We start from the raw sequence: 12140 nt of genomic DNA on the forward strand, positions 1-12140 counted from the left end.
TTAAACAAATACTAAGCAGTGGAGATGAATGAACATTTGACTACTGGATCCACTTATGGCAGATACGGAGAGTAAGTTTTCAGTTGGTTTTTGGATTATAATTGTTGTTCAGTTCTTATAAGAATTCACAAGTGGCCCGTGGAGACCCATGTGGTTTGGCAACGCTCTAGGGGTGGGGAGCCCTGACAATGTAATACGAGGATAACACCTGAAGTGAAAGGTGATTTAACCCCAAACCACACTGCAACACTGCTGCTGACTCTCATCAGAGCCAACTACAACGCGGTCCTGTCCTTATGGCAGAACGTATTGTGTAAGACTACAAGGACAGTGTTAATAGGTAAGGGGGACATGCTGATGGATGGCTATTGAAATGCTAATGTGGCAAGGGCAGCTTGCTCATCACTCGGGGAACTGGGCGTGGATAGTTGACTTTTTGGAACTGCCTGATCAAACTTAAATCAATGGGGCAGCTTTGTATTGAAATAGGACTGACCCTGTGATCTTTACATATTGGGCGACAGAATATAAAAGGAGTTACCAGAGACATTTCAACGCGGGTAGAGTGCTCCACATGACCAGGCATAATCGACAGAAAAGAAAGATCTCCTTGTAGCTTATCATAGGAAGACATCGAGAGATCTGGGTTTTGATAAACGGGTTAAGGGCTAAAGTGGCTCTGCTGAACCCCATTGTAGTGAATTTGGGATAAGGAACATAAGTGAATAAAGATTGGTGGGTTGAGAATGTTTATGATGCTTCACAGGGGAGCTCTGCTGGTGGTGTGTACTTCAATCTGCAGGGATAAGCAGCTCCTGATTCACAGATATAATATAACACGGTAACTGTTTATAATACATGCTGCAGGAGAGCCTTGAGCTTTACATTTTAAGGCTGTTATAAAGTTGATTTGTATAGATATGTGTTCATTATATTTGACAGTTGAATGTGGGAATGTAAGCTGTTGTGGAAGTGACCCCAGGGGGAGATAGAATGGGTAGACTATAGGATATTCTTGAGGGGTAATGACTATATAATTATTGAATATAGGGGAATGCTGGAGGAAGCGTTAAAGTGACTCGGTTCATAAGAACGGGTAAAATGGGGGGTGCAGGGATGCAGAGGGAGGGGAGGGAGGGGGGAAGGGATTTATTCGCTCATGCTGATGCTGGGAAATTCACACAGTGTCATAGAGGAAGAGGGGGAGGCCATGGGCTGGGGTGGCATTTCCCTGGGGATAAAATAATAGTACAGTGGGCTGGGAATCAAAATTTTGACAGCTGCGATTAAAATAGTAACATGGAACGTGGGAGGAATAGGCTCTCCTGTGAAGAGATCCAAGATTTTACGATATTTGCAGAGGATTCGGGCAGATGTGGCTTTCTTACAGGAGACACATTTGAACACCACAGAACATGCTAAGCTCAAAAAATGGTGGGTGGGGGATTGTATTGAGTCGCCTGCAAAGGGGAGGAAGGGTGGAGTGGTTATTCTGTTCCGGAAAGGAGTGGCTGGGAATATTAGTAATATTGTTAAAGATTCAGAGGGAAGATACATTTTTTGCAAGGTAGAGTTGGCTAGAAGACAAATTTTATTAGGCAGTATCTATGCTCCGAACCAGCTAGATAATAATTTCTACCAGCAACTGCTAGGCCACCTGTCAAAAGAAGGCTCTGTCCCGCTGATCCTGGGGGGGATTTCAATATGGTCTGGAACCCACAGGTAGATAAATCACTTGTTACTCCCACGCCGTCTCGTTGGATGTCGAAGGGCCTGCCAAACCTTTGCTCTCTTTTGGATCTATTAGATGTTTGGAGGGTCCTTCATCCACAGGAGAGAGATTATACACACATGTCCAGGGCTCATAACACGCAGTCTAGGATAGACTATTTGTTGATGTCTCATTCCCTAATGGGAGAAATACAAGATACTCAGATTGGTCCATATGCCATTTCAGATCATGCAGAGGTCTGAGCGACGTGGAACCCAGGGGGAGTGGGAACAAAGAACAGGCAGTGGACATTCCCCAGCTATTTGACCAATCATAGTGGATTTCAAGAACACTTGATGAAAAGTTGGGAGGAATATAAACGTTTCAATGAGCATACTGCATCGAATTCCATGATGTTCTGGGAAGCTGCAAAGGCAGTGATAAGGGGAGAGATCATTAGTTTTGTCAGCCAGTTTAAAAAGACAAGAGATAAAGAAATATTGAGACTAGAGAAGCAAATCAGGATATTGAGGAAAATATATGGGGAGAGGCCTACGGTGCAACTGAAAACAGACCTTGTGTCAGCTCAAGTGGCCCTGAATTCTCTCATTCACGAGAGGGAGAAGAAATCTCAGGATTACTACAGATTTCAGTTGTACAGACATGGCAGTAAGGGAGGGAAGATGCTGGCCAGACTGATTGCTCGTAAGCAGGCTTCGAGAACAGTTACATCTCTAAAAGATGGGAACGGTAAAATATGTCACACAGATAAGGAGATTCGAGACATATTCAAAATATTTTATCAGAAGCTATACCGGGCAGAAGAAGACTCAGGTCTACCGAGTAGTCTATACCTGGATGGTGTGAAACACCCAATACTCTCGGATAAAGAACGAAATTATTTAAATGCCCCTATTACAGTGGAGGAGGTTCATTGGGCAATTGCTAATAGTCAAATGGGGAAAGCACCGGGACCGGATGGAATGCGAGTTGAGTTTTATAAGTTGATGGGCGCAGAGATAGAATCAATTCTGGTGGAAGTCTTTACGGGATGGGTGGAAGAGGGTAACTTGCCTGGGCAACTAAATACGGCACAAATTATTTTAATTCCTAAACCTAAAAGAGAGGTGACCTTGCCAGAGTCATACCGACCAATATCATTGTTGAATTGTGAAATGAAATTATTTGCTAAGATATTAGCTAAACGATTGGGGAAAATTTTGCCGAACCTTGTGCAGGATGTGCAAGTAGGATTTGTTAAAGGGAGATCAATTTCAAAAAACTTACGAAAGATCTTGGCAGCCTTGGAGAAAATAGGGATGGAATCAGAACCTGCAATAATGGTCAGCTTTGATGCAGAGAAGGCTTTTGACCGAGTACAGTGGGGTTATCTGTTTGAGACATTGAAAGCATATGGATTCACAGGGTGGTTTGTAAAAGCGGTCACAACCTTATATGCCCAGCCGATAGCACGCATTGTGGTCAATGATAGTTGCTCAGAGGAGTTTGCTATAGAGCGAGGAACCAGGCAGGGGTGCCCACTTTCACCTTTGTTATTTGCTCTCTATTTAGATCCCCTGATTAGAGATATCTGCTCAATGCCTGCAGTGCGAGGGGTAAAAATCAATAATCAAGAATTTAAGCTGGCTGCTTTTGCAGATGATTTACTAGTCATGATTACGAACCCAGTAGAGTCTTTGCGTGCCCTGTTGGAAATATTTGAAGAATTTGGAACTTATTCAGGGTTTAAATTAAATTTAGAAAAGTCTGAGGCTCTGGTCAGTAATGTCAACATCAGAGAGGCCTGGCAGGGTAGATTTCCTCTTAGATGGGCGACGGGTACATTTCGATATTTAGGAGTACAGTTAACCCCCAAGACTGCGGATCTTTATTCTGCTAATATTAAGTTATTACTAGCCCAGACTAGACAACAATTAGAGAGTTGGAGCATTCTGCAGCTGCCGTTAATAGGGCGCATATGTCTAATTCGCATGGTTATACTACCCCGGTGGCTCTACGTGCTGCAAACTATCCCAATATGCTTACTGCGCAAAGATCTTAATGCCTTTTACAAGTTGGTGGTGAAATTTTGTTGGGCAAATAAAAAGGCAAAGGTGAAATATCAATGGTTGCTAGGTGGCTGGGAACAGGGAGGGCTAGGATTGCCGGACTTGCAGTTGTATAATATGGCTTGCTTGCTACGGCATATTAGAGACTGGATTTTTGGAACCAGTTACTATACACCACTTGAAATAGAAGAGGCACTCTTTGAACCTTTTCAGCCGCAAACCTTGCTACAATTAGAGAGATCTCAGATACCTGATAGATGCAAGCAAAATTTGTTGTTGCACCCATTGAGGAGGGCATGGAGGTTTTTGGAGAATAAATTGAGATTAGGAAATGGCATAACCGAACTTTTAAGTATTAGAGGGAACCCGTTGTTTGAAGCAGGTATAACAAACCAGGTATTTCGATGCTGGGAAGACCGGGGATTGATCTCCTTAGGAGATGTCTTGAACGAAAATGGAGAGATCAAAACCCGGGAACAATTGTTAGGCACTGATAATACACAGTGGAGGGACATATTTGCATATTGTCAATTGCAACATTTTATTCAATCACTGAATAAGGAAAGACTTGCGCAGAACTTGGGAGCTAAGGTGAAATACTTTTTTGAAAAAATTTCTATGACAAACCCTTCCATTTCTGGGCTACATAGGGCACTGTGGGAGAATACAGGCCCCAGGAATCTGACGCAATTGAAAGAGCGCTGGGAAAAAGATTTAGGAATTAGTCTAACGACATGGGATATTAATAAGCAGTTGAAAGGAATACCAAAAGTGGTTGGTGGTGCACAATATAGGGAATGTGCCTTTCGTTTCATACATCGCGCCTATATGTCTCAAGTACAACTAGCAAAGTTTGGAGGAACACAGACATCGTTGTGTAGGCGCTGTGGGAATGCGGAAAATACCTTTTATCATGGCTTTTGGGGCTGTAGGAAAATTAAAGCATTCTGCGGGAAAATATCTAACTACCTGTCCACACTATTAGGATATAGGATAGTGGGCACACCCCAGCAGTTGTTGTTGAATCTGCCGGGATCAGTTGGGGCAGGGACACTTCACGGGACACTCCTATTTCGTAAACTTACCTTGCTGGCAAAAAAATGTATCTTGCAGTATTGGACGTCTGATACGGGGCCTGAGTTTTGGCACTGGCGAAACTTGGTTCATCAGTTGATGATGTGGGAAGCAAAAGAAGCCAAACGTGGGCCCAAACGGAAACTTGCTTTTTTAAAACTTTGGGGCAAATATATAGACTCTTTGACTCACAGGGGGAGAAGCTTGGTCCTTAATACACTGTAGTGGCTGCAAATTGATTAGTTTGGAATCAGACATGAGCGGAGAATCAGGGGGGAGGGGTTGGGGGGTGGAAAGGGAAGAGATGTAAAAGGAAGCATAATGGAGCCATTGGGGAGATGGATACTATCGGGGCAAAGAATTTAGTATGGGACTGTAATTTTTGCCAATATTAATATCGTTCTGGGATGGATCTATAAGTAATGTCTAAAGGTTGGGACACATACTAGTCTCTGGGGATGACCTGGAGACTTGACTCCCTTGTTTATGTCATTGAAGAGTTGGTGTCCTAACTGCATTGCTGTTTTAGTGCTGGATGTTGATTTTCTCCAGTGTTGCTTGATGATTGTAAGACTATGCTTCGCTAAAAAAGGAAGAGAGTGATAATGTAAAGGGGGGGGGGGGGGGGGGACTGAACACCTGACACGAGTTAATGGTTGCATTATTTTAGTGTATGTTTAATAAAACTTGTTTAATTAACAGTTGAAGAACACATAGAGGGAGGGGAGGGGGGAGATAAAATGATAAAAAATTTGATGACTGTTAGTAGCACACTGATTCACTTGTTTACTCGACCCGGAATGTATCTATGTAAATTCAGAATGTGGAATGTGATTTCTGTTTGAAGTGTCATCAATAAAAACGTTGAAACATAATATTAATTTTAAGCCTAGATATTATAACTTTTATGAGCATAAAAATAAGCAATAGATAAAAGACCTTCGAGTTAATTTAATTTGGTCATTTTCCTTCCCTGTAGTAGAATTATAAACCCAACTGTGATCCAAGCTTCCATCATACAGGAGGAGGAGGAGGAAGTATTTAACAAGCTACCTTTACTCCCTCGAACACGTACGATTGTACGATCAACCTTTTGTTTACACAAAGAGTAAGGGCCCGCCCTACTTTGTTAGTGAATTCATAAGAATGTATCATGACGCGCTTGCAAGAGGCTAAGTTGTTCAAAATAGATGGAATCTAAATGAAGCCGGAGACTGTGAAGTTCCAGCAATATCTCAGGTGAACCGCTATCCTTATGACTAGCCTCCAAATGCTGAATTTTGTGAAAACAGTTGGCTAACTGCACCTTTTAGAAATGAGCGGGCTTACTATCCACGTACAAGAAGTAACCCCAAGACACTGCCTTCATTGCATCCCAAACTGTGTTTAAAGAAGGACCTGAATCTTTGTTATTTTCCAAGTATTCTTTTAATACTTTCCTATAGTCTCCCACCACCTCAGCTTCCAGCATCAAGCTGGTGTTTAACGTCCATAGTTTGTCTTTGACCTCTTCCCTAAGTGAAGGCAGAGATACCCGTACCGGTGCATGATCTGATATAGTTATATTACCAATGCCAGCTTCTGGCCCTTTCTCTACCAATTTAGTGTCCAGAAAGATATAATCAATGCGTGAAAAGGAATCATGCATAGGAGAATAGTAGGTATAATCTCGGTCTCGTGGATGTGAAAGGCGCCAAAAGCAAAATTCATGGAGAATGGGAACCCCCATCTGTACGAAATTTGCTCCTTGTATAATATGTCCAGAACAGGTCTCATCACCTCCACTGCTAATTGGGAAAGATCTTGATACACAGCAACTCTGGAACCGTTGTACTCCAAGTCCGGCATCTGACGAGCACTGTTAGAATCAGATCTTTGCCAGCGAATTTAAGAAAACGTGCAATTATATCTCATGGCCTCCCATCCGAGGACTGAGTTAATGAATGATGAGCTCCTTCCAGGTCAATCAGGGCAGCATTCAGTTCGGGCCCCAGCAAGGTGACACAGATAGATCCAACAATAGCCGGGACAACTTCAGTTGCTCCACCTTCCGGCACACCCCGAAAGCGGAGATTATTCTGGAGACCCCTATTTTCCAAGTCGTCCAGTTTATAGGACAGGTCTTCATATTTCTTCCCCAGCTTCTGAATGCTAGAGGTATGGGTCGAAATTGATTCTACATGTTCATCCAATTTCAATTCTATGTCTTCAACACGCTCCCCCAGCTCACGGAGGTCAGAACTTAGTGTAGCTATCCTGTCCAAGATTTCTTTAGGAGGTTTTTATGTCCGCTTGTATTCCAGAAAGAAACTTTGTTAGCTCATTAGAAATACCTTTCTTTGAAGGAGGTAGCCACAATTCCGCCAATGACAGAGCCGAATCCAAGTCAGACTGGGAAAGACGTGCTGGTGACACATGACAGCACAGGGCCTTGCTCGCTCAATGTCTCACCTGCCGTTCCATCTCTTTTTTTCCGCGTGGTGGAAGATTTACTCTATTCTAGCGATTCTAGAAGTCTACACCTCTTGTATAATAGAAAATAGGTGCCAATGGCAAGGAATATCACTATTGTTAGCATGCTAGGAATGAGAGCGAAGGAACTAGTCTGCCGTTTCATGCAGTGACTTCCTCTCCTCTAATCTTGTTTTGAACCAATTTGATTATTGTAATTCTATCTATGCAGGGTGTAAAGAATGTATCTTAAGGAAACTGCAAACTCCCCCAAATACTGCAGCATGTACTACTCCTTTGCTGATACATGGCTTCCCATTAGGGCCAGGATTGTATTCAAACTCTGTGCTCTCATATTTCAGATTTTGTATGGTATTACCCCTGACTATATGTTGCTCCTTGTTACTTTGCCTTCTTGTAATTCAATCTTTGGTGCAAGAGACTACCTGCGTTTTCCTACCTGTAAGAAAGAAGTTTATAAATCATTAAGAACAAATCATTAAGAAACTTCAAACTGCTCAAAACACTGCAGCCAGACTCATATTTGGAAAAACAAAATACGAAAGTGCCAAACCCTTAAGAGAAAAACTGCACTGGTTCCCAATCAAAGAACGAATTGTGTTCAAAATTTGCACCCTAGTTCATAAAATTATTCACGGTGAGGCCCCAGTCTACATGGCAGACCTCATAGACTTACCAACCAGGAACACAAAAAGGTCAGCACACACATACCTAAATCTCCACTACCCAAGCTGCAAAGGACTAAAATATAAAACAACATATGCATCTAGCTTCTCCTACATAAGCACACAATTATGGAATGCACTACCAAACGTCATGAAAACAATACACGACCTAACAAACTTCCGGAAATCACTAAAAACCAACCTGTTCAAAAAGGAATACCATAAAGATCTTACCTAAACGCCTGAATCCTGCAACACAACAAAACTCATACCAGAACTGGCTTAACCTAACTCTCTCTCCTTGACGTCTTAATTTATTACTCATGAATCTTTAACGCAATACCACTCTGTATTTCTCATACCGGACTTGGCGAATGCCTTTACGGTACTATGTAAGCCACATTGAGCCTGCAAAAAGGTGGGAAATGTGGGATACAAATGCAACAAATAAATAAATATATATTCAGCTACTTTTTCATATCAAGGCACTAAATGGTGGAATTCCTTGCCAAAAAATATAAGATCCCAACATGATTATTTGGTTTTTCGTAAGTTTTTGAAATATTTTCTTTTCAAAAAATTTCTGTCACTTGATTCTGGTGTCTAATCTCCCCCTTCCATTCTGCCCATTATGCTTTATTATTGAATTCTTTATATATTTACAATTCTTTCCTTACTGATATGTGTGGGTTTATGTATTTTGTTTCATATTTTATAATAACTTCTTTTTAGCTTGTTAGCCACATTTAACTCGAAATTGTACGGGAAAATGTGGGGTATAAATGTCGTAAAATCTCATCGACATTACTGAATGTTTTATTGAATTGGATATCTATTCATGTCTAACTTATATTATACTAGGAAAAAATGCCCGTTTCTGAGCGGAATGAAACGGGCGCTAGCAAGGGGCTCCCTCCCTCCGTCCCTCGAAGCTACTTGCCTTGTTCGCCCTCCCTCCATCCCTTGAAGCTACTTGCCTTGTTCGCCCTCCCTCCGTCCCTCGAAGCTACTTGCTGCCTTGTTCGCTGTGGGCCGTTTCGGCCCTCGAGTGTCAATAGCTCCGCCCTCGACGTCATGACGTTTTGACGCGTCATGACGTTTTGACGCGAGGGCGGTGCAGACACTCCAGGGCACACCGGATATCTCGGGCGCCTCAACTTCCGTGGAGGCTTCAGAACGTTGGGGTTGCCTTTTATATATATAGATTTTCTGTACTTTAAATGCATAATACTCTGTATTTTTCATTCCGGTAATGGTGATCGCCATTACTGCATAATGTAAGCCACATTGAGCCTGCAAAGAGGTGGGAAAATGTGGGATACAAATGCAGCAAATAAATAAATTAATTAATTATTTGTACGATTTGCCCAAAGATTTTGAAGTGGAGGAGTGGCAAGATACATTTGTACATATTGTAGTGAAAATTTAAGCACCAGAATGATGTTCAGCCTAAATTTCTGTTGACAGAAATCATGATTAAATTCTCTCATGGTTTTAATTCTCATCAGTTTTACTGAATATTTCAGGTATCTCAACACATGCACTCAGATGGGTGTTCAGGATTACATCATGAATATACATGAGTCTCCAAATATATGCAAATCTCTCTCATGCATATTCACTGTGATAATTCTGAAAAACAACTGGCTAGATTTGCCTCCAGGAGAGGGCTGAGAAGCACTGATCTATTCTAATCGCCCTCTGAGTAAAGGTGCTTACTCAAGCTCTCTTCTTTCCAAACTGTCTGGGAATTTCTTTTTCTATGGAAAATGTTGCCTTGCTGAACTATATTAAACCCAGTCAAATACTTGACCGTTTCTATTACAATCCCCTTTCCCTATTAAAGTAAATAAGCTCCCCAAAGTAATCTAGTCACTAAGAAAACTGTTAATCGCATCCACATTTCATTTATAATTACTGTATTTGGGGGAAGAAATGAAGCGTTTTGAAGGAACTGCAAATGAGACAATTAACTGTAGGTCAGGCAAGACTCAATATAGGGAAAACATTCAGAGGTGAGTTCTAAAATTTGTGCCTAAAAAAAAATCAGCACATAGAAAAATCCACTTAAGCACTATTCTATAAGCCACGCCTAACGTTAGGCACAATTTATAGAATAGTGCTTAAGCACAGAAGTCAAATGTAAATTTAGGCACATCCATTTGCACTAACGAAAATGTGGTGCAATGTCACCGCCTAAATTTACACGTGGAACCCCCTTATTCTACAATTGCACATGTAACTCGAATCCACGCTCACGCTCCGCCCTGAAACACCCATGACTCTCCCATTTCCGTGCCCCTTTTCCAGGACATGTGTAAATTTTAGGCACGGATAATGTGCCAAAAATTATGCACGTAGATACTAATCGATTTTAATTAGCATCAAAAATTGCTTGTTAAAAAGCCAATTATTGGCACTAAGATGACAAAGGAAAGCAGAATCAAGAGACTGGGACTAACACAATTAGAAAAAGTAAATGGCCAGACAACAAAGGTACAGAAAATAATTTTATTTTTAATTTACAATAAAGTAACGTGGTAGCTGTGTTAATAAACATTAATAAATGCGAATAAAACACAAAATATAAAATAAGGTGATGCCTTTAAATTGGACTGATTTTTATATATTTTTGATTACTCTTCAGAGACCAACACTTCCTTCCTCAGATCAGGAGACGATACCATAACAGCAGTATATTGTCCTGACCTGAGGCAGGAGGTTTTGGCCTCTGAAAGCTAATTGAAAAGGGTATTAGACTTGTACAATAAAAAGGTATCATCTTATTTTCCATTTTCAAGTGCCTGAAAAAGTGGGAAGTCAAGGCCCCTCACAGTTATGTCCCTGGGGGGAATGGATGCTGGATAGGGGGTGTAATAGAGTGAATTAAAACACTCCTCTTATCCATCTCTGCTGTCACTGGTGTAAATAAAATATTTTCTAGAATGGCCATGGGACTGAGGTGTGCCAGGGGTGGCGCCAAGGCAGAGTGGGGTGGGGCTGGGAATGTGTACTAAAATCTCCCTCTCAAAAATTGGGACCCCTTGGCAGCTCTGCAATAAACCTTTTTTTATTTTTTGCCTCTGCTTGTCTGGACTGACTAAGAATCCTGGTGGTTTGTGCGTTGGGCCTGTGAGTGCTTTCTAGGAACTGTGGGACCCCTGGGAGTGTGGCCCCAGTGTCCTAGAAATCACTGGAGGAATAATTTGAGAGCAGGAGACTCACCCAGAGGCAGTTGGGACCCAGTCAGTAGGTGGAGGGTGCTAATATAGAGCACAAGTGGCAGGTGCAGGTGGACCTGAGCTGTGCTGGGGATAGACCCTTTAAGTAGCCGTGGGGTGGCCCCAGGCGGGTGGCTAGGCATTTCGTGACAGTGTCCCATTAGGCCTTAGGCCTCAAAGGTACTCGATGTCATCTGGCTTCCATTGTCCACAAATTAATAATCTAAAATTAGTGGGAATTTGTAATATCATGGGTCATATGGGATCAGGTGCAAAGAAATAAATCTTCCCAATTCTCTAAAAAGGTCATCCCAAACTGAACACAATAGGTATATTCAATACAGGCTCACTGTGGGAAAGTACTGTTTTGAAAATTCAAATCATCAGCTATACAGAAGGCCAGAGACTTTGGTACAGTGACAGTGGAAGAGGGTAACCAACCCATCATTCTGAAGTGCTGCACCAGAAAAGGTATGTATGCAGGGGGCAAGTGAACCCTCATTTACAAAGGAGTCAAGAAACTGCAACTAGTTGACCGTTATCTTCTATGGAAGACATTAATTATCAGTCACATGTCACTGCGAATGCAGAGCAATATTTTAAAGGCATTAAAGAACAAATGGCTTTCATTATGGTTCAGTTTAACTTTTAGCAGCTGTGCGTCACAAGGCAAACATATTACCTTACCTCTTTCTGAATAAACCTCTGGAGTCCACAGCTGACAACTTCTGCTGCATTTTGCAAGGTAAAGAACACAGGGATTGGCTATTGTAAAAGAAGGATAAATTACAACAAAGATTAATACCTTCTCTCTGGACAGGTCATGCCTATGTCCATTAACCGTATTCTGGTCGGTAATTCAGAATTTTCAGACAGGTGTATGGGGAAAATGCAAGAAAGGTTACCAAAAGTTACATGGCAAACATTT

General features: G+C 41.7%; 1 protein-coding gene across 1 annotated transcript in view; it reads right to left on the bottom strand.

Annotated features, from left to right (window-relative positions):
* Window positions 1-12140, bottom strand: part of TMEM241 (transmembrane protein 241) — a 143197-nt gene that overhangs the window by 93997 nt on the left and 37060 nt on the right. Inside the window, exon 5 of the mRNA XM_030188024.1 lies at window positions 11900-11977. Coding sequence (XP_030043884.1) covers window positions 11900-11977 — 78 coding nt within the window. The remainder of the gene's footprint in view (window positions 1-11899; window positions 11978-12140) is intronic.

This window comes from Microcaecilia unicolor, chromosome 1, assembly GCF_901765095.1.
Source record: "Microcaecilia unicolor chromosome 1, aMicUni1.1, whole genome shotgun sequence".
Classification (NCBI taxonomy): Eukaryota; Metazoa; Chordata; class Amphibia; order Gymnophiona; family Siphonopidae; genus Microcaecilia; species Microcaecilia unicolor.